The sequence below is a fragment of the Saccopteryx leptura genome, chromosome 11, assembly GCF_036850995.1.
Source record: "Saccopteryx leptura isolate mSacLep1 chromosome 11, mSacLep1_pri_phased_curated, whole genome shotgun sequence".
Lineage (NCBI taxonomy): Eukaryota > Metazoa > Chordata > Mammalia > Chiroptera > Emballonuridae > Saccopteryx > Saccopteryx leptura.
This window is the reverse complement of record NC_089513.1, coordinates 63,694,977-63,718,035: the sequence shown is the minus strand read 5'-3', so window position 1 is coordinate 63,718,035 and position 23,059 is coordinate 63,694,977. Positions and strand designations below refer to the sequence as shown.

General features: G+C 52.9%; 1 protein-coding gene across 2 annotated transcripts in view; it reads left to right on the top strand.

Moving 5' to 3' along the window:
- Positions 1-23,059, top strand: part of CHCHD6 (coiled-coil-helix-coiled-coil-helix domain containing 6) — a 357,646-nt gene that overhangs the window by 182,913 nt on the left and 151,674 nt on the right. The window contains exon 5 of one of the 2 annotated variants that reach the window (XM_066352686.1): positions 6,490-6,573. The exons of the other annotated variant lie outside the window; for it this stretch is intronic. Within the exon in view, the coding sequence (XP_066208783.1) occupies positions 6,490-6,573 (84 nt within the window). The remainder of the gene's footprint in view (positions 1-6,489; positions 6,574-23,059) is intronic. 2 annotated transcript variants of the gene reach the window in all.

The window sequence follows — 23,059 nt, the reverse complement described above, 5'->3', positions numbered from 1 at the left end:
TGTTCGCTGTGCCACCACAGGTCAGGTTATTTTGTCTTGTATTTAAATTTTTGCATAATAAAAAGTTTTTTTAAATCCTGTTTATAATGACCCATAAAATAAATTTAATCTGGGGTGAACTCCTATTCTAGTTGCTGGTTTTATTGGTAGTCTTCCTAAGCATTACATTTCTATACGTATTTGGGATTGGTTTGCAGGCTTGTTTTGAGTAGAAAGTTTTGCTATTTGTCTTGTTTTGCTTTGCTTTGTTTTCTTTTTCTTTTCTCCCTGGGTGGCATTTTTGGGGGGTTGCCTACACCTATCCCCAAATGCAAGGCCAGGTTTGACTGTGACCTTCCGAAGCCTGTCTCTGTGGTGGTCCGGATGGTGCTGGGGCTCTGGGACCTGACGCAGGAGTGCTTGGTTTACCTGACAGGCCTGGGCCTGCAGGCTGGACCTCGGTTCGAGCGAACTGAAAATTACACGCTCTGTGGAGGTCATGAGGGATTTTTACATCAGCTTCTTATTCCAGGGGGGCCCTAGGCTCTGTGTGGCAAAGATGCCAGGGACTCGGTAGGTTTCTGCCTGAATTGGCCCACCCCCCTCCAACTGCCTCAGCTCCGCCTGGGTGGAGGGCCGGACCACCGAGGGCTCCCCCACCTGGGGAGGGGCCGTGCCTGCCCCGGAGGCGCTCTTGGCTGCTGGGTCTTTACCTTCTGGGCGACCACTGGCCCGGCTCTGAGTCTGAGGATGGCCGTTTCAGCCCGAAACTTCTCAGAAGAGGAGGAGTTGGAAACCCCTCCCACCAACTCAGAGCCCCTCCACCGCATGAATGCAGCTCCTTCTTCAGTGCCCACTTCAGCTCCTGCGCTGCCAGCTCTTGGCTTGAAGCTGAAGCTCAAGCTCTTGAACCATACTTGTTTCTCTAACAACTGTCACTGCCAGCATCTGCTTTTAGGGCAGTTTGCAGCTCTCAGACCCCGTCAGTCTCCTTTTCCAGGAAGTGGGCAGTCCCTGCCACTGTTGGGACTCAGTCTGCAGCTCGTCCTGGAGCTTTTGACCTCGCTCAGCCTTTTGCACAGAGCTTTCAGTTTTTTCTCGCAGGGCTGTATAAACCACTCAGCCCCCAACCCCCAGCAGGCTCTCCTCTGTCAGGGAACAGCCTCTCCTCTACCAGGGAACAGCCTCTCCTCTGTCAGGGAACAGCCTCTCCTCTATCAGGGAACAGCCTCTCCTCTACCAGGGAACAGCCTCTCCTCTGTCAGGGAACAGCCTCTCCTCTATCAGGGAACAGCCTCTCCTCTACCAGGAACAGCCTCTCCTCTACCAGGGAACAGCCTCTCCTCTACCAGGGAACAGCCTCTCCTCTGTCAGGGAACAGCCTCTCCTCTACCAGGGAACAGCCTCTCCTCTGTCAGGGAACAGCCTCTCCTCTGTCAGAGAACAGCCTCTCCTCTGTCAGGGAACAGCCTCTCCTCTACCAGGGAACAGCCTCTCCTCTATCAGGGAACAGCCTCTCCTCTGTCAGGGAACAGCCTCTCCTCTATCAGGGAACAGCCTCTCCTCTATCAGGGAACAGCCTCTCCTCTGTCAGGGAACAGCCTCTCCTCTACCAGGGAACAGCCTCTCCTCTGTCAGGGAACAGCCTCTCCTCTACCAGGGAACAGCCTCTCCTCTGTCAGGGAACAGCCTCTCCTCTACCAGGGAACAGCCTCTCCTCTGCCAGGGAACAGCCTCTCCTCTATCAGGGAACAGCCTCTCCTCTGTCAGGGAACAGCCTCTCCTCTACCAGGGAACAGCCTCTCCTCTGTCAGGGAACAGCCTCTCCTCTACCAGGGAACAGCCTCTCCTCTGTCAGGGAACAGCCTCTCCTCTACCAGGGAACAGCCTCTTCTCTGTCAGGGAACAGCCTCTCCTCTACCAGGGAACAGCCTCTCCTCTGTCAGGGAACAGCCTCTCCTCTACCAGGGAACAGCCTCTCCTCTATCAGGGAACAGCCTCTCCTCTACCAGGGAACAGCCTCTCCTCTGTCAGGGAACAGCCTCTCCTCTACCAGGGAACAGCCTCTCCTCTGTCAGGGAACAGCCTCTCCTCTACCAGGGAACAGCCTCTCCTCTGTCAGGGAACAGCCTCTCCTCTACCAGGGAACAGCCTCTCCTCTGTCAGGGAACAGCCTCTCCTCTACCAGGGAACAGCCTCTCCTCTACCAGGGAACAGCCTCTCCTCTGTCAGGGAACAGCCTCTCCTCTACCAGGGAACAGCCTCTCCTCTGTCAGGGAACAGCCTCTCCTCTACCAGGGAACAGCCTCTCCTCTGTCAGGGAACAGCCTCTCCTCTACCAGGGAACAGCCTCTCCTCTATCAGGGAACAGCCTCTCCTCTGTCAGGGAACAGCCTCTCCTCTACCAGGGAACAGCCTCTCCTCTGTCAGGGAACAGCCTCTCCTCTACCAGGGAACAGCCTCTCCTCTGTCAGAGAACAGCCTCTCCTCTGTCAGGGAACAGCCTCTCCTCTATCAGGGAACAGCCTCTCCTCTACCAGGGAACAGCCTCTCCTCTATCAGGGAACAGCCTCTCCTCTGTCAGGGAACAGCCTCTCCTCTACCAGGGAACAGCCTCTCCTCTACCAGGGAACAGCCTCTCCTCTATCAGGGAACAGCCTCTCCTCTACCAGGGAACAGCCTCTCCTCTATCAGGGAACAGCCTCTCCTCTGTCAGGGAACAGCCTCTCCTCTACCAGGGAACAGCCTCTCCTCTGTCAGGGAACAGCCTCTCCTCTGTCAGAGAACAGCCTCTCCTCTGTCAGGGAACAGCCTCTCCTCTACCAGGGAACAGCCTCTCCTCTGTCAGGGAACAGCCTCTCCTCTACCAGGAACAGCCTCTCCTCTGTCAGGGAACAGCCTCTCCTCTACCAGGGAACAGCCTCTCCTCTACCAGGGAACAGCCACTCCTCTATCCTCCCCTTCAAAGGGGTCAGCAGCTCCATACCAATCGGACCCAAATCCTGCTGACTACACCATCTATAACGGCTGAGGCCAGGCAGGTCCATATTGTATTCTGGCAGATGGTGGAGAAACTGCAGAGCCAGAAAGTGTCGGGTCATTCCTGTTTAATAGATTCTTGCAGTGGTGGATGAGCACACAGGCAGGGAAAACTGCTCTCATGTCAGCAGGCACACGAACAGCAGAAGGGCCTCACAGTGGCGGGAAGGCAGTCCGCAGCCCGCCCAGAGGGCAAGCCTGTAGCCTTACACAGACTCTGCACACATGGCTGTGCCCTGTGCTCACACACCAGTCATGCAGAGTGCAAGCGAGCAAGCCTGACACAGCTGTTTTCCCAATACTGTCTCTGCTGGTTTCGGCCTCACCTCGTGCTTTGCATTTCTGTTTTGTTGGGCATTTTATTTTGTGTTTGAGTTTGAACCTGGCCATGTCTTTTTGATCTTGTGCTCTTAGTTTTTATTGGCCCATGCTGTATGTTTGAAGCAGAGTGGACACATGAGAGTATGAACTCATTGTGCTCTCTTAACTGTAGGAAGTCCTTAACTAAATCACTAAAGAGTTCTTTCAAGTCCCCATTCAAAAACTGTAATGTTCTGAGTAGATCTTCATAAAGGTGATATTTTTTTCTTTGTATTGGAGACAACATACTTTATTTGGTATTTTTCCCCAGAAGACTGGAAAATACTCTTAGAGAAAACAGCAACCCGCTACCCCACAAGTTATTCTGTCTGCCGTCTCCCAACCCATGTCCCTCTTTAAAATGTTCTGATTTATCTGCTCACACATTTGTCTCTCCCACTGGGACCTAAGCCCCATGGGAGCAGAAATGTTCTCTTTTTTCTTTTGTGTCCCTAGTTCCTTTACAATAGTGTCTATCACATGGTGGGCCCACAATAATCACTGAATCAGTCACTGAAGCCTGACTTCATGGTCATAATGAGAGATGCCCGCTGCATGGCCTTCCGTGAGTGCTGGGAAGCAGATATCGGACTGCAACAGCCATGTAGAGTGACTAGTGTTGTCTGATGCCCACCTTCATTCATCAGAATCGAGTCATGGAGTGCCTGCTCTGGGCCAGGCACTGACTTCCAGGTGTTTTTGTATCTGATTAATTTTCTATAGCCCTTTTCCATGTTACCGCCTGTCCACTGTCAGTCACTGGATTTCATTACAAGTCTTAGAGATGAACAGAGTGAGTAGGTAGTGCTGATTAGGGGGTGGAGTGAAGCCAGGCGCCTGGCCGGCTCACTGTAATGAAGGCCAGGGCTTCAGGTATGAACTAGAGCCAGGCCAGGCCCTTCCTCTTGTAGAGCTTCCATCCCAGTGGGTCAGACAGACGCAGGCTCTCGAAACAGTGCATCACTTAATAACGGCGTAGCTGTGTGGGAATCGCTGTGGGTACCGAGGCCTCTTGTCCCCTCAGTGCACGTTCTCCTGTGGAGCAGTCTCTGGCTGAGGAAGCCGCAGTGATTGGGGAGCTCTGCCCGGAGCCTTAGCTCTGCACCCTCTTCCCGATGTCGGTGTCCCGGCTGGCCCAGGCCCAGGCCCGTTGGCTGAGCGTTCCTGGAGCCTCTGCCCCGAGGACGCACCCTGACATGCCGGTAGATGGTGCAGGGGCATGTGGGCATGTGGGCATGTGGGAGAGCCTGTCTGCTGCACCACTGGTCCCTAACGAATAGCCACAGAAGAGCCTCAAAGCAATTTTTGTTTTCAGATGTCATCTTCCTGCTTGGCTGGGACTGTTGGCCAGAAAACGGCAGGTCCAGGGCCCTGAGAGGTCTCGCCAGGGCCAGCTGCGATGGCACCAGGGATGGTTAGCTGTTAGTGCTGGCTGAGGGGCCAGAGCAGACTGGCTGTGCGCGCATTCCCGGGACATGCCTCAGCACCGTGCTTTGAAAAACCCTGCAAGAAATCCCCAGCATTCATCTCACTGTTTGTATTTAGCTTTTTGAAGTGTTGGCATTCCATAGGCATTCCAGAAGCCTTCTTGGCATTTTTAGATATTGTACAGCTGCCTCAGGAGCCAAGTTACTACTCTTCTCTATTCTCCAGGTAAGGAGAAAAATACACAAGAAAAGGCTAGCAGCTCATTCAAGCGTACGGGCCACTCAGTGGTCTAGCTGGCGTTAGAACTTGACTCTTGGGTGGTCAGTCTGTTGCCAGCCCCTGCTGGCCGGGAGATTTCCTGAAGGCAGTGTGGTTCTCTAACCCCAAGCTTTTCTTCAGGCTGCTGTGTGGTCAGCTTCTCATTACCAGCCCTCCCTCCCACTCCGATGCCCACTGGGGCTTCAGAAAGGTTTAATGCCAAGGAGAGTAGCAATGCCAGGGAAATTGGCTTGCAGAATATTAGTTCTTGTCCCTGAATAGTTAAACCCATGCGCTCATACCATAGTGTTTTTGGAAGGGAGAAGCCCAGAACTCAGAGCCACACTAACTTGGGTTCATGGTCCACTTCAGCTGTTGACTGGCTTTGTGCTCTTGTGGTTATGAGAATTAAGTGACACAGGAGCATAGAATGGTGTCTGAGCACACTTGACCCTGCACAGGGGGCAAATGGAAAGCAGATGGCATTATTTCTACTACAAACACCAAGTTTGTCTGCCAGAGTGCTTAGACCCCACTTTGCCATGATGTTGGTGACCCCTGGTGGTGGCCGGCAGTGACCATGCCCCTTTCTGGGGGGTGTTCTTTAACCGCTACACAGTCCAGTGGAGTCCCACTTCAGGTTTATATGTTTGTTATACCTGAGTAAGCGGGGAACTTGGTGGAATTAGGCAATTGTTTGAGGTCACTCAGCTAGTTAAGGGTGAGGGGGGTTCAGCCCCACGTCTGCTGGTTCCATGTGGCTTGTCCTGGTCACCCAAGCCCCTCAGCCTAACTGTGACCGTGAGGGAGGGTCCTCGGCTGTGTGCACTAGCACTTCTGTTTGTCCCCCTACAGTGGATGAGAGAGCAGGTGTGCCCCAGCTCCAGGATTCTGGGGTCCCCCAGGTTCCCCAACCCCTGAGGCAGGGAGTGTGCCTCACCAGAAGAAGGGCATTTGGGCACCTGCCTCTGACAACTTAGAAAGTGCATCCGTGGCATGGTGAGGGGCCAGGTGTAGCAGTTCTCTGGCCCGGCCCTGTGTCTGCTGAGATCCAGACCCCAGCTGTGAGCTTGGGGTCACTTAGCCCCTCTGTTTCTCCCTCTACCCTAGGGGATCATAACAGTCTACCTACCTTTTAGAGAAACTGGAAGGACCAATGGAAGGGTCCATGGAGGCACTTGGACAGTACCTGGCACAGACACTAGTTAGCATTCGGAAATGGTACTGCTTGTCATCTGCGAGATGGTTCTAGCAATGGCCTACCTTGTAGTTTCGCGGTGAAATTTAAACACAGCTAGATTTCAGTTTGTCACAGCTGTTGTTCTCCTTGTTAATGTTACTGTGAGCCGAGGTCACCGTCAGTTTCTCCTTGCAGCCCCAGCCGAGCCGCTCTGGTTAACCTGGGCTTTGTTCTCTTCCCACCAGGCCAGGGAGCTGGAGAACCAAGAGGCAGAGCTGAGACGCCACAGCACCTTCTGTACAGAACAGCTGGAGCACATCGAGAGGAAGGTGAGGCGGGGGCTGAGCTGCCTCCTTTGGGGCCAGGTTAGAGGAAGAGGGGGGCGGACAGGCCTCGGTGCCCATTCGCCCCAATAGCCAGTCACCCTGCAGACATGCCCTCCTGCATGCCACAGCGAGCCACAGCCCAACCTTTCAACAAGTGGCAATCAGAGATCTTTTTGTTGAATGCGGCTGGCTCATTACAGTTCCATTTTAGAAAAAAATCATCTCACCACAGGGCGGTGCTGAGAACCAGCATACCTTTCTTGCTTTAGTTAAGCTGCATTGAGTAAAAATAATAATAGCATCAAGTCTTGCTATACAAATATATTGAAGTTGTATTATTGATTTTCTTCCAAGAGTTGGGGAGATCAAAGTGCAGTACAGCTACACTGCTTTTCTAAGGACGAACGAGCCTTTGAAGTGCATGTGATTCAAAGACATTGTCATCATTCCTTTTTTTAAAAGCCTGCAACAGTTCTTGAAAATTCATTTGGTAACTTGCTTACTTTGGGGGGGTGGGGTGTTCATTTGTTGATCATGACATATTTTTTCAAAGAAATGATTTAAAGTGTGGGAAGGGATGGTTGGGAGGGTAAAGAAATGGTTCTTTCACCTGCGAGGGACAGCATGCCCAGCAACCAGAGCCGTCAGCTGTGGCAGGCAGATCTTTGAGGATTGTTTGTCACGATTTGGAGCTTTGAAATTGACGGTTTGCTGAGGGGCTTGGTTTTCACAGGGTTTTTCTCCCGTGGCACACCACACTAGAAGCCTGGCAGAATCACGTGCTTCTGCGTTTCTAGGCAGTGGGACGTGAGGGAGCTTCCGCCCTGCATCGTGGACACCCCCACCTGCCCACCGTCCGTGGGTGTTTAAGGGACCCCCAGAATAGCAATGTGAACACAGAGTGTTGATAGTGGCAGCCTGTGGTTCCGAGGGTTGGCAGGGCGCCCCAAGCTGCGTACGGCGGTGGCCCCTGAGCAAGAACGCACTTTGTGGAACAGCCTCACACCCAGGTCTGACGGTAGCTGTAATGACAAGGATGGTGATTTGAAATCCTGAAAAAGGGTAAGAAAAAAAAAATTCCACCAACCATATCTCTAATTATCACAGTTGCCCATATGTTCATAAGCACTTTTTTGTTGTTGTTATGCATACAATTTTATAGTCGCCTACTGTGCTTCTTCTGCATTTTTCTCTTTGGTCTGGCTCCTAGAAGCATGTGTTTGTTTGGGACGGAAGGCAAGTAGCCTCACAACACTTTTCCTTCCCTAAAATCTGTTTTGGTCGGCACCTTGCTCTCGACTACAGTTCTCTCCAAAGCCAGTCCTCAGCTTTCCTGGAGGAGAGGCAAGTCTCCTGGAGGACTTTTCCTTCTTTCTCATCTGGCCTCCCTCCTCATTGTGAAGTCCACGCTCCTTCTGTATGCAGATGGAGGCTTTTATTTTTTAATGAGGTTTTCCTACCTGGTTGTAAACAGTTATTGACTGAGTCCAGAAGGAGGTGCAGAAACGTGGTCTCCTTTCTGACTCTTAAGCACTAGCGTTGTGCTAGGGATACTGCAAAGAAGGAAAGTGCGTGCCTCTCACATCTCAGGAACTGGAGGTTGGTGGGGGAACCAGGGAATGGAGGGGGCTGGGAGAAGGGGATCAAGGAGGCACAGTCAAAAGCTTAATTGTATCGGTTTTGAAAAAAAGTTTTCCATTTTCTTTATGGATAATTTTATTCCCTTAATGGCTCGGGAGGATGAAAACGCAGCATCCAACAATCTCTTTTATTAACTGTTGCTTTTATGTAATCTGCTTTCATTTGTTGAATACTCTCAGACCTTGACATTTCAGTTTCTGCACACACAGTGCCAGGGCCTTCCAATCATCAACCTACTTTTCTTTTCTTCTCTTTTTTTTTTTTTCCAGTTCCTTTTAAGTTTAGAATTTGATGGTGGAAACCTGTGCAGGGAGAGATGCGGAATAGTTGTTGAATCACCCTCAGCCACCCTAGAGTATTGGATGAGAGGAGGTTGGGCGTGGGCAGAGGCCTGGGCTCCTGGAGGCCTCCGGGTGTGCTGACAGGCCTCTTGGAGGACCCGTGCTGCCCTTCTTGCTGTGGGGTAATGGCCTGGAGTGCTAGGCCACTGTGCCTGGCCCGTGGGGAAAGCGTGCACAGAATCCAGACTCATTTTCTTTTCTTTTTTAATTTTGAAATTCAATTTAATGGAGTCACATTGGTCAATAAGAGTACATAGTTGTCAGGTAAACATTTCTATAGCATTTGAACTTTTGAGTATGTTGTGTGTTCCTCACCCAAAGTCAAATCATTTTCTATTCTTCCCTCCTCCCCCCTCCCCCCTGGTAACCACCTCCCTCTTAGCTCTGTCCATGCGTCTCAGTTTCATAGCCCCCCTATTTGTAATATATATTTGCCAGGCTCGTTTTCAGGAGGGAGGAGACTTGTTGACCGTTCTGTACTGCAGTGTTTATTCCCTGGATGACTATTCTTGAGTCCAGAAACCTTATTCTGTAGTGCTCTTATGCTTTATAATCTTTCTGAGTCATTGTCCTCACACCCAGACTGCAGGATCTAAGGGAGGAGTGTTTTCCATCTCACTGCAGAGAGCAGTGGGTTGCTGGTGGTGCCTCGCGGTGGTCCCGGGGCACCTGGGAGCACATCCTGGTGCTCACACAGCTGAGACCCAGCGGGCAGCAGGCTGGTGGTGCCTCGCGGTGGTCCCGGGGCACCTGGGAGCACACCCTGGTGCTCACACAGCTGAGACCCAGCGGGCAGCAGGCTGGTGGTGCCTCGCGGTGGTCCCGGGGCACCTGGGAGCACACCCTGGTGCTCACACAGCTGAGACCCAGCGGGCAGCAGGCTGGCGGTGCCTCGCGGTGGTCCCGGGGCACCTGGGAGCACACCCTGGTGCTCACACAGCTGAGACCCAGCGGGCAGCAGGCTGACGGTGCCTCGCGGTGGTCCCGGGGCACCTGGGAGCACATCCTGGTGCTCACACAGCTGAGACCCAGCGGGCAGCAGGCTGGCGGTGCCTCGCGGTGGTCCCGGGGCGCTGGGAGCACACCCTGGTGCTCACACAGCTGAGACCCAGCGGGCAGCAGGCTGACGGTGCCTCGCGGTGGTCCCGGGGCACCTGGGAGCACACCCTGGTGCTCACACAGCTGAGACCCAGCGGGCAGTAGGCTGGCAGTGCCTCGCGGTGCTCCCGGGGCACCTGGGAGCACACCCTGGTGCTCGCACAGCTGAGACCCAGCGGGCAGCAGGTTGGCGATGGACCTGGGCCTTTGTGCCGCTCTGTGTTGTCGCAGTCTGCCACCACTGTGCCCTCTCATGTCTCAGTTTCTTCATCCGTCAAATGGAGACGCTGCTGCTTTCTTCCGGGGAGCTGGTGGGGGCGCTGGACAAGGGCCCGTCTGCAGAACTGCTGGTGTGTGTGACAGCTTCACTCCCCGGGGCGCAGCAGATTGGGGATTCTGTTTCAAGTCCTGGTGCCTCAGGTTTGGCTTCAATGTTTGATGCGGGCATGTGCACATGCGGACGTGTGCTGAGGTGGGCTTCTCTCACAGGATGGCCCACTCTGTAGGATGGGCTTTCCTCAGGTGACTGCCACGGAGCCCCTTCAGCGTACAGGGTAGACAAGGGCTCTGTGACAATCAGCGTGGGGACCGTGTGCTGCTCACAGCTGGGTATTTCTCACATGCTGGGAGTGAGGGAGCAAGGCCATTTTCATTGCCACACGTGGGTGTACAGCCCAGGAGGGCATAGCTCTCTACTACTCATGAACCTCTGCCATCTTCACTGGTCTCCCAGAACCCTTACTCAGCTGAGCGGCCACTTTTGTGATTTCCTGTAAGGAAAAAAGCAAGTAGGGGTGAGCTCCCCCCACCACACCTGGACTCAGCTGTCCCGGGGCTGAGCGTGACTTGTGCCACTTCAGAACCAGCATGTTTACTGTCTCCTAGCGAAACCCTTGGTACTGAGTGGCTCTGAGCTAGACCCTGGCAGCTGCTGAGCTGACCGCTTATCTGCCTTCCACCGTGGGGTCAAGTAGGATGAGGAGATGAGAGCCCTCTGAAGTCCCACAGACCTCCACCCTAATTCTGCCTCAATAATTTGACAGCTGAAGCAATTGTTTAAACTCTATAGCTTCAGTTTCCTTATCTTTGAAATGGAATTTTTTTTAATAATTTTATTTTTTTAATGGGGCAACTTCAATAAATCAGGATACATATATTCAAAGATAACAAGTCCAGGTTATCTTGTTGTTCAATTATGTTGCATACCCATCACCCAAAGTCAGATTGTCCTCTGTCACCTTCTATCTAGTTTTCTTTGTGCCCCTCCCCCTCCTCTCTCCCTCTCCCCCCTCCCCCCGAAACCACCACACTCTTACCAATGTCTCTTAGTTTCACTTTTATGTCCCACCTACGTATGGAATAATGCAGTTCCTGTTTTTTTCTGATTTACTTACTTCACTTCGTATAATGTTATCAAGATCCCACCATTTTGCTGTAAATGATCCGATGTCATCATTTCTTATGGCTGAGTAGTATTCCATAGTGATATGTGCCACATCTTCTTTATCCAGTCGTCTGTTGACGGGCTTTTTGGTTGTGAAATGGAAATTTTAAGACCAGCCTACCAGTTGTTTTGGGAATGAGGAGTCATTTCTACAGGTACCTGAGACAGAGGTATACTAGTTCTCTCATGTTATTTCCACTCCTTTCCCCTTATTTATAAATGCTTAGCCATTTATTAAGTCCACATTTATTTAATTCTGCTAAATGCCCAGAGACAGTTCAGACAGTTGCGGTTCCTGCTTCACGGAGTTGAAAGTCCAGTTTGTAAAGGCGGGAAGTGTTGAAGAAGGTTAGGACCCCTGAAGGGTGGATGCCCGAGAGCCAGCTGCATGGCCAGAGGACGTTCCGCTGTATAACAGTAGTCTCGTTTCCCAAACTCAGCGCTTGCCAAGTGGAGAGGGCATGTTGGGGTCTATTTTCAAAGACTGAGGCAGGGAGAAAGGAAACTCAGAAATGTAAGTGTTCTTTCTGGGTTTGGGGCTCCCCCCCACCCCCCGCTGGACATATCTCTCACTTCTCTCCCTTCGGTACGCCCGCCAGCCCAGCGTGTTGACATGGGAGGAGTCAGTCCTTCCTCCTGGCTTTGCCTTTGCTTCTGCTCTGGCTTTTTCTGTGGAACGACTGTCATGTGATCCCGCCAAGCCTGCAGCCTTCTCGGTGACAGCACTAAGCAGCTCCCTGCCTGCTGTCTCTGAGGGTGTCAGAGCCTGTCTGGAGAACGGCAGCTGCTCTCGGCTTCAGAGAAGAGGAGTTCAGTACAGGGAATTCCACTTCACAAGGAAAGATGGGCCGTTGGTCAGACACATGTGAAAAGGCCCAGCCTCACAGACATGGAGCTGTGGTCACGCCCCACGGCTGCACAGTCTCAGTGGAAAGGCTGCAGGAACGGCGCTCCAAGTGCTGGAAGCCTGTGGTTTAACCCACACTCTCAAACTCTGCTGACGGTGTAAACGGGCCCCTGAACACTGTTAGGCAGTGTCTGTTGAGGCAGAATGATGGCATGCCCTCTGACCTGGCCCTGCACCCACAGAGCGCCTCTGGCCTCACCACGAGAAACGCTGTGGGGTGGTCACAGCATCACTGCATCATTCATCACAGCCCCAAGCTGTCAACACTGGGACAGTCATCATGCTGGAGGCCGACAGAGGACAAGGACAAGCAAGTTTCAGCCCCAGGTGGCGATGTGGGAAACTCACCCACAGAGCACTGGGCACCCAGGCCAGAGGACAGCATGTGCACAGTGGACGGGCCCATTTCCACGATGCAGCAGACGGATCTGTGGTGTCGGCAAGGAGGGTAGTATTACCTTCTGAGGACAGTGACCACAGGAATGTGCAGGGGGCTTGAAGGGTGTGGCGAGCTTCCCTTTCTTGGCCTGCGTGCCAGTTATGCAGGTGTCTTCAGTGGTGGAATTCCTCATGTGCTTAGAGGATCTTCGACCTTTCTGCCAGTATGTCACACTTAATAAAAAGTGGGAGACAGCTGAGGAAGGCAGGCCTGTCCTCAGGCACCCACAGAATCACCCGCCATTCCCTCTCCGGCAAACCCCTAGGCCATGTCCCCGTCGTGTGTTCTAGCACTTGCCACAGCGTCTCGTGACTCCTGGCATCCGTGGTCTCCTTGCTTTCCGGACAGTGAGGGTCTGGGAGCTCAGAGTTCTCGCTGGCCTGACTCGTCAGGCTAATTCGTCACCCAGCGCTGGGGAGGCGCTGTCTGGAGTAGAATAGGCGCTCAGTCGATGTTTGCAGGATCAGTGAAGGAAGAGTGTGTGTGTGCACAAGCAGAAAGCGGAAGTGGGCCTCTGGGGAGAAACTGGTGGAGCTCTTGACGAAAAGGCTTGTGGTAGCAGCTGTGTGTGGAGAGTGAGCAGGACGTGGAGAGGCGGGGCTTCTGGGTGGACACCTCAGCCACGGTGGTCAACGTGATAGTTAGCAGTGGTTGGTGAAGCTGTAAAGCTGGGTTGGAGTCAATGTGAGGGACCTTGGATGACTGGGTGACACGTGGGCCTCCCTTCAGGATGATGTTGGGAGTTCTTGGGGGCTCTCAGCTGGAGAGAGATTGGAGCTGGGATATCCAGACGGTGATCAAGAGAGAGGAAAGTTCAAGCAAGCCATGACAACACTGAGTAAGGTCACCGGTTTCATTCTAAACATGCACGTACCTGGTGTAGATGACCCCAGTGACTGAGACATGGCAGACATAGGGCTCTGTGTCCTACAGTCTGACAGTCGCCACAGTTTTTATGAGCATGTGCTGTGTGCCAGGCTTTTTTATGTAACTTATCACGTATCTTGCTATAGCTCTGCAAGGTGGATTACGTTCCACATTTCACAAAGGGAGAAGCTGGGTAAAGTCAGAGCTCCAGCGTTCACATCACACTCCTCCCCAGACCACGCGCCCCTCACGTCAGCTTGCGGGAATGGAGCTGGCAGCGCCTGGCTGCAGGCTGAGAGGACTGGGACCGAGAAGAGGCCTCCTGACCACTCTGAAATACGTGTAACATCGAAGGAGGACGGCAGTGGGGACTGAAGCTGGGTGACGTGCAGGGTTATCTGGGTCTGCAAACAAGGAGAGAACATTGTAGTTTCGGAGGGAATCACTTGGGCCCACTTATGGCAGGAGGACAATTCATAATGTCTCTCTGAAAGGGATGCGGTAGAAGCCGTTTCCAAGGGCGGCTGGCGTGCACGCGGTGAGATGGGCCAGTTCTGGGAGAAGCGTTCTCAGAGGAGTAGCCCTCTGTCCCGGGAGGTGGCGTGGACTCCAGTTGTGTGGTGAGTGAGCGGTGTGTGTTGTTGGAAGAACTGCTGACAGCCAACTGTTCTCATAACCTGAAGACATAACCCCTGAGTGTGGGGAGGCTTGGCTTGCTTTGTGTTGGGCCCAAAGTCAGTACCAGAGACTCAGAGAAGTGCTTGCCATTTATGATGCAAAACTGAGACAAAGCAAGTATTCCCAAAGTGGCATGCCAGCAGAGAGAGGCTGCAAGAGCAGTGGGAATTCAGAAGAGGGAACAGATACAGTGATCTGAAAACAGCACAGCAAGAAATGGGCCCTAGTGGGGAGTAGCCTACCTCCCCGACCATCACAGGAGCCGTCCTGGTCCTGCTGAGCTGGTGGAAAGGTCAGTCCAGAACTTCTTCACCACGTAAGGCAAAGAATACTTGCACACCAGTTACCCCCCAGTACCATTTTTGGTAATGGACCCAGCATAAAAATGACTATTTTGTGTGTTCTCAATAGTGTATGGAAGTGATAAGTGAAAGAGCACATTGCTAAGAGGTATAGAACAGTTTTTCTTAGCAAAGACGGGCTATTTATCCTGTGCCAGCAGGACCCAGGGCCTTTGATGAACAGGGACAGTGAGAGAGCGGGAAACAGACACTGGGAACACTGCTCTAATCTGCATGGTAGCTGCCATCACTTTCACCAGCCAGCTATACAGTGTAACTGCCATTGCCCTCACTGTCCCCGGGCGTCATACAACTAGTTTATAGTATAACCAGGATTCTACTTCCTTGCTGTTCTGTCAATTAGTCTTTTTTTACTATACGATAATTACAGGCACTTGAGTTAGATACTTTTATATCTTGGCTTCCACCACCCCCACCTCTACCTCTGCAACCATCACCTCACCCCTACCCCCCAACTCCTCCACTGCCACCTCCACCATCGCCTCCATCACCATTACCTCCACGACCACCTTCACCACCCTCACCTCCAGCATCACTGTCACCTCCACCATCACCTCCATCGTCATTACCTTCACAGCCACCTTCACCACCCTCACCTCCAACACCACTGCCACCTCCCCCATCACCTCCATCATCATTACCTCCACAGCCACCTTTACCACCCTCACCTCCAGCACCACTGCCACCTCCCGCATCGCCTCCATCGTCATTACCTCCACAGCCACCTTCACCACCCTCACCTCCAGCACCACTGCCACCTCCATCATAGCCTCCATCATCATTACCTCCACAGCCACCTTCACCACCCTCACCTCCAGCACCACTGCCACCTCCCCCATCGCCTCCATCGTCATTACCTCCACGACCACCTTCACCACCCTCACCTCCAGCACCACTGCCACCTCCCCCATCGCCTCCATCGTCATTACCTCCACAGCCACCTTCACCACCCTCACCTCCAGCACCACTGCCACCTCCCCCATCGCCTCCATCGTCATTACCTCCACGACCACCTTCACCACCCTCACCTCCAGCACCACTGCCACCTCCCCCATCGCCTCCATCGTCATTACCTCCACAGCCACCTTCACCACCCTCACCTCCAACACCACTGCCACCTCCCCCATCGCCTCCATCGTCATTACCTCCACGACCACCTTCACCACCCTCACCTCCAGCACCACTGCCACCTCCCCCATCGCCTCCATCGTCATTACCTCCATGACCACCTTCACCACCCTCACCTCCAGCACCACTGCCACCTCCCCCATCGCCTCCATCGTCATTACCTCCATGACCACCTTTACCACCCTCACCTCCAGCATCACCGCCACCTCCCCCATCGCCTCCACCATCATTACCTCCATGACCACCTTCACCACCCTCACCTCCAGCACCACTGCCACCTCCCCCATCGCCTCCATCGTCATTACCTCCACAGCCACCTTCACCTCCCTCACCTCCAGCACCACCGCCACCTCCCCCATCGCCTCCATCGTCATTACCTCCACGACCACCTTCACCACCCTCACCTCCAGCACCACCGCCACCTCCCCCATCGCCTCCATCGTCATTACCTCCACGACCACCTTCACCACCCTCACCTCCAGCACCACCGCCACCTCCCCCATCGCCTCCATCGTCATTACCTCCACGACCACCTTCACCACCCTCACCTCCAGCACCACCGCCACCTCCCCCATCGCCTCCATTGTCATTACCTCCACGACCACCTTCACCACCCTCACCTCCAGCACCACCGCCACCTCCCCTATCGCCTCCATCGTCATTACCTCCACAGCCACCTTCTCCTCCCTCACCTCCAGTAGTACCACTGCCACCTCCCCCATCGCCTCCATCGTCATTACCTCCATGACCACCTTCACCACCCTCACCTCCAGCATCACCGCCACCTCCCCCATCGCCTCCATCGTCATTACCTACATGACCACCTTCTCCTCCCTCACCTCCAGCACCACCACCACCACCACCTCCCCCATCGCCTCCATCATCATTACCTCCACAGCCACCTTCACCACCCTCACCTCCAGCACCACCGCCACCTCCCCCATCGCCTCCATCATCATTACCTCCACAGCCACCTTTACCACCCTCACCTCCAGCACCACTGCCACCTCCACCATCGCCTCCATCGTCATTACCTCCACAGCCACCTTCACCACCCTCACCTCCAGCACCACCGCCACCTCCCCCATCGCCTCCATCGTCATTACCTCCACGACCACCTTCACCACCCTCACCTCCAGCACCACCGCCACCTCCCCCATCGCCTCCATCGTCATTACCTCCACGACCACCTTCACCACCCTCACCTCCAGCACCACTGCCACCTCCCCCATCGCCTCCATCGTCATTACCTACATGACCACCTTCTCCTCCCTCACCTCCAGCACCACCACCACCACCACCTCCCCCATCGCCTCCATCATCATTACCTCCACAGCCACCTTCACCACCCTCACCTCCAGCACCACCGCCACCTCCCCCATCGCCTCCATCGTCATTACCTACACAGCCACCTTCACCACCCTCACCTCCAGCACCACTGCCACCTCCCCCATCGCCTCCACCATCATTACCTCCATGACCACCTTCACCACCCTCACCTCCAGCACCACCACCACCTCCCCCATCGCCTCCATCATCATTACCTCCACAGCCACCTTCTCCTCCCTCACCTCCAGTAGTACCACTGCCACCTCCCCCATCGCCTCCATCGTCATTACCTCCATGACCACCTTTACCACCCTCACCTCCAGCATCACCGCCACCTCCCCCATCACCTCCACCATCATTACCTCCATGACCACCTTCACCACCCTCACCTCCAGCACCACTGCCACCTCCCCCATCGCCTCCATCGTCATTACCTCCACAGCCACCTTCACCTCCCTCACTTCCAGCACCACCGCCACCTCCCCCATCGCCTCCATCGTCATTACCTCCACGACCACCTTCACCACCCTCACCTCCAGCACCACCGCCACCTCCCCCATCGCCTCCATCGTCATTACCTTCACGACCACCTTCACCACCCTCACCTCCAGCACCACCTCCACCTCCCCCATCGCCTCCATCGTCATTACCTCCACGACCACCTTCACCACCCTCACCTCCAGCACCACCGCCACCTCCCCCATCGCCTCCATCGTCATTACCTCCACAGCCACCTTCTCCTCCCTCACCTCCAGTAGTACCACTGCCACCTCCCCCATCGCCTCCATCGTCATTACCTCCACGACCACCTTCACCACCCTCACCTCCAGCACCACCGCCACCTCCCCCATCGCCTCCATCGTCATTACCTACATGACCACCTTCTCCTCCCTCACCTCCAGCACCACCGCCACCTCCCCCATCGCCTCCATCATCATTACCTCCACAGCCACCTTCACCACCCTCACCTCCAGCACCACCGCCACCTCCCCCATCGCCTCCATCGTCATTACCTCCACGACCACCTTCACCACCCTCACCTCCAGCACCACCACCACCTCCCCCATCGCCTCCATCGTCATTACCTCCACGACCACCTTCACCACCCTCACCTCCAGCACCACTGCCACCTCCCCCATCGCCTCCATCGTCATTACCTACATGACCACCTTCTCCTCCCTCACCTCCAGCACCACCACCACCACCATCTCCCCCATCGCCTCCATCATCATTACCTCCACAGCCACCTTCACCACCCTCACCTCCAGCACCACCGCCACCTCCCCCATCGCCTCCATCATCATTACCTCCACAGCCACCTTCACCACCCTCACCTCCAGCACCACTGCCACCTCCCCCATCGCCTCCATCGTCATTACCTCCACAGCCACCTTCACCACCCTCACCTCCAGCATCACTGCCACCTCCACCATCGCCTCCATCGTCATTACCTCCACAGCCACCTTCACCACCCTCACCTCCAGCACCACTGCCACCTCCACCATCGCCTCCATCATCATTACCTCCACAGCCACCTTCACCACCCTCACCTCCAGCACCACTGCCACCTCCCCCATCACTACCACCTCTATTTCTACCACCTCTGCTACCTTTACCTCCACTAGCACAGTCATCTTCACTGTCATCTCCATTACATCAATCTTTACCTCTACCCCCACCATCTCTACCACTCTCGCCTCTACCACCATGTCCACCATCACCATCACATTCACCACCTTCATCACTTTCACTTCCGTCTCTTCCCACCTCACCTTCCCTGACTCTACTTTGTGTATTGCTTCTGGCATGCTTCTAAAAATCTGTTCTTTATTTCAGCCTCATCTCGTACTTTGAAAAAATCCTCTAGTTTATCTCAAGTAGCCTTTGAAGTAAGGAGAGAGTAGAGACTACAGTCCTGTTGCACATTTGGAGAAGCTGTGGCTTTGCTGGGCCTGTGGCCAGGCTTTTCTGGGATAGAGATCTGGAAAAAAACCCCACTGAGCTGCTGGCCCACCTCCCCTTTGATCCGCACAGTGCCTGAGTGATGTCACTTAGGTTTTATTGCATTGGGGGTGGGAAGTAGGGAAGGAGTGTCTACCGTGAACGGAAATGCAGACACGCAGGTTAAGGGGAGGTAGAAGGATTCACAGCCATTACACTTCAGAGCTAAGACCTAGTTCTTTCTAAATCCACATGTATAAAATTGGAATGATAGTAGTTCCTATCTTGTAGGGTAGTTTCAGTTGTGAGAATTCAGCGGGTAAAATGTTGCTAACAAACTCTCCCTCTCTGTCTCCAAAGCTGGTTTTCTTGGTTCTGAGTGGCTGACATTTGCTGAGTGTTCTCCGCTTGCAAAGCACTGGCTAAAGGAGTCCCTCCTTTGACCTTCACAAGAACCCAGTGATCTGGGTGATAAAAGGACAACTGCCTTTGTTTGAGTCCTTACTGTGAAAGTGCCAGGTGTGTTCTAGACTCATGATATATACTAATTCATTACATCCTCAAAACAGTCTTACAAGGTGAGAACTATTGTTAGTCCCACTTTACAGTTAAAGAAACAGGCTTTGAAGTAGGCAGCAGTTGCCACATGAATGATTTGGGGTCATTGGGAACAGATGGAATTTACTCAGAGCAGAATATGACAATAGTAACATGAATCTCCCTGTTCCTATCTTCATACTTAACGACTTGCCACATTTTCTCCTATCTATTCTCTTCTCCTTCTTTGTTCTGTACTAAAGTACTTTATAGAAAATTTCAGTGACATGACTTTTTCCCCTACAGACTTTGTGCGTCTTTTCAAAGGATGTATTGGACATTTTCTTACATAAATACAGTATTGTTTCTTGATTCAGAGAATTAACATTGATTCCCCTAGTATTCTCAAAAATACCTTTTTTCAGTGTTTTTGTCTATTTTTTATTTGTTTCTGGAATAAGTCAAGCGCTACCAGTAGCACTACATTGCCCCTGGTTCCCAGGCTGCCAGGGCTCTCGGCCCCTAGAACTGACCCTACCCCCTATTTCAGACCCACAAGTTGTTGCAAAAACTCTTCAGGTTCTCACTGCCCTTTTTCTCCTTCACTCCCCTGACCCCAGTCCAGAAAAGTGAGGTGAAGGCTGTGGGGAGAGCCAGCCACGTGCTGTGTCGGGAGGGACGTTTTCACGCCAGGCCAGGGCCAGGTCTCGCTGGCGAGCTGGCTGGTCACAGCTGCGGATTCATGCCAGTCCCTCTGTTACTGGTGTGAGGGCCCTCGTTATCATAGGCTCGATCTCTTGAAGGGGTCTCTGCACCACACCTGGCAGCGGCCACACTAACATGCAGTGCTTTCTGCCGCAGGGGCACTACTGGTTTTCCTCCAGCACAGTAAGTCCCCTAGATAGGTACTTACAGGTTGAAGAGCCCAAAGTGTCTGTCCCGTGTATGCAGTCTATCACGTATCCTGCTGGAAAAGGCCCTCTTACTCTATGTCTTTCCCTATCCTCTCCTTCTCAGCTCTTCTCTTCCCCGCCTGGAACACCTCAGCTTTTGTTTTTGTTTGGTTTTGAGAGAGCAAGAAAGACTTAGGAAGGGAAAGAGCTGAGAAGCATCAACTCATAGTTGCAGCACATTAGTTGTTTGATTGCTTCTCGTACATTCCTTGACTGGGGCGCTCCAGCCCAGCCAGTGACCCCTTGCTCAAGTCAGCGAACTTGGGCTTCGAGCCAGAGACTTTTGGACTCAAGTCAGCACCATGGGGTCATGTCTATGATCCCACGCTCAAGCTGGCGACCCTGTACTCAAGCTGGCAAGCCTGCTTTCAAGCCAGATGGGCCTGCACTCAAGTCGACATCCTCAGGGTTTTAACCTGGGACCTCAGTGTCCTAGGTCAGTGCTCTGTCCACACTGCGCCACCACTGGTCAGGCTGGGTCAGCTCAGTTTGACCCAGTGAATTCCCTTGGGCTCTTCCTTCCCCATCCCCTCGGCCACAGTGGTGGTGAGATGCTAAGAGGGAATCCAGAATTACCCTTTGGCTTCTCTGCAGGTGCTCTGCCCCCCGACTGCACTGGCAACCAAGACCCGTCGACGGCATTGTGCTCAAGGCTCTTGCTCTTCCTTTGTCCTCCCTCCACAATGGCAGCGCCTTGCTAATCTCTCTTGAATGGTAGCCGTCACCTCACCACTGTTGTTCTTTTGGCCAGACCCTCCTCCTGTGACTTGGCATCAACTTGTGTATTGTTTTTATAAATTTTTATTAATTTTTAATTTATTGTGTTTACATGGATCACTGAATATAGCTCCCTCACCCCCCAGGCATCCACTTGTTGCAGGACAACTCTCTGGAGCTCACCAGCAGCTCCCTGCTGCTCTCAGGAGAAAGCGGGACTTCTCAGCCTTGCCCTACCTTTGTTTTCTACCCCTCCCCAGTTACACCTGGCATGCTGTCCCGCCTCCGGCCTCTCCCAGGATGCTAGAATCACCTGGAGGCCTTCTCTGAGCACTTCCTGCTGCCCCCTCTGCACAGGCTCCACATACCTTACCTGCTGTTTTGTGCCAGAGTGAGTGCAGTACCGGCCGTCGGGACAGATGACAGACAGCACTGACAGCAGAGCAGCTAGCCACAGCATGGGACCGGGGGCATGCAGTGGATGAAGGGGATTCACTGCGTGGTGTTCGGTGCCAGCCGAGGAAGCCAGGACCCCTGCCCTGAAAACGCTGCCTCGGCAACCAGCATAGTGAGAATTACCCAGCAGACTGCTTAGACCTTAACTAGTCATGGGGCAGCATTGCCTTTTTAAAAATTGCTTATATTGCCTGACCGGGCGGTGGCGCAGTGGATAGAACATCAGACTGTGATGCGGAGGACCCAGGTTCGAGACCCCGAGGATGCCGGCTTGAGCGCGGACTCATCCGGTTTGAGCAAAGCTCACCAGCTTGGACCCAAGGTCGCTGGCTCGAGCAAGGGGTTACTCGGTCTGCTGAAGGCCCGCGGTCAAGGCACATATGAGAAAGCAATCAATGAACAACTAAGGTGTCACAACGAAAAACTGATGATTGATGCTTCTCATCTCTCCCTATCTGTGTGTCCCTATCTATTCCTCTCTCTGTCTCTGTTAAAAAATAAATATCATAAATAAATAAATAAAAATTGCTTATATTTAATTCTTAAGTGACACATGTTCACAGTAGGAAAAACAGAAATTGCAATAAGCCCAAGGAATAAAATGAAATTTACCAAATCAGTCCCCAACCTGGAGTGGTAACCATTGCTGACACCTTTGTGAATACTGCCCAGACCTGATTCTGGTGTGGTGACATTGGTCATGGTATAGTCCTTGTAAAAACAGATTATACCCGTCCATGTCATTTGGTAACCTTTTCTTTCTCTTTTTATTTTTAATTAAACTTTTTTAAATTTATTGTTTTTTATTTATTTCTTCTCTTCTAAGTGAGAGGAGGGGAGATAGAGAGACAGACTCCCACATGTGAACACACCAAGATCCACTTGGCAATCCCTGTCTGGGGCCAATGCTCTGTCTATCTGGGGTCATGCTCCTAACTGAGCTATTTTTAGCACCTGAGCTGGAAGCTCCACAGAGCCATGCTCAGCACCCAGGCGACTGCGCTCTAATTAATCAAGCCATGGCTGTGGGAGGGGAAAAGAGAGAGGGAGGAGGGGGAGAGGTGGAGAAGCAGGTGGTTGCTTCTGCTGTGTGCCTTGACTGGGAATTGAACCCAGCACATTTATACTCTAGGCGAATGCTCTACCACTGAGACAATGAGCTCGGAACAATTTAGAGTGATAACGTGGTTTCAAGTCTCCCATTCAATACAACACCCAGAGCCCCCTGCCTTGTGCCCCCATCTCCCCTTCCCCTCTGGGACTTGTTGCCCTGTTATCTATATCTATATATTATGTATATATAATTTGGCTAAACCCTTCACCTTCTTTGATCCTGTCACCTCTTCCCCCTTCTCTCTGACAGCTGTCCTTCTGTTTTTTTGTGACCCTGCTTCTGTTTATATTTTGTTCCTCAGTTTATTGTGTCTGTTAGATTCCACATATAAGTGAGATCATATGATGTTTGTCTTTCTCTGCCTGGCTTATTTCACTTAGCATAATAATCGCCAGGTCCATCTAAGCTGTTGCAAAACATATGATTTCCTTTTTCATAGCCGCATAGTATTCTATTATGTAAATATACCACTGCTTTTTAATCCATTTGTCCATTGTTGGACACTTGGGCTGTTTCCAGATCTTGGCTATTGTAAAC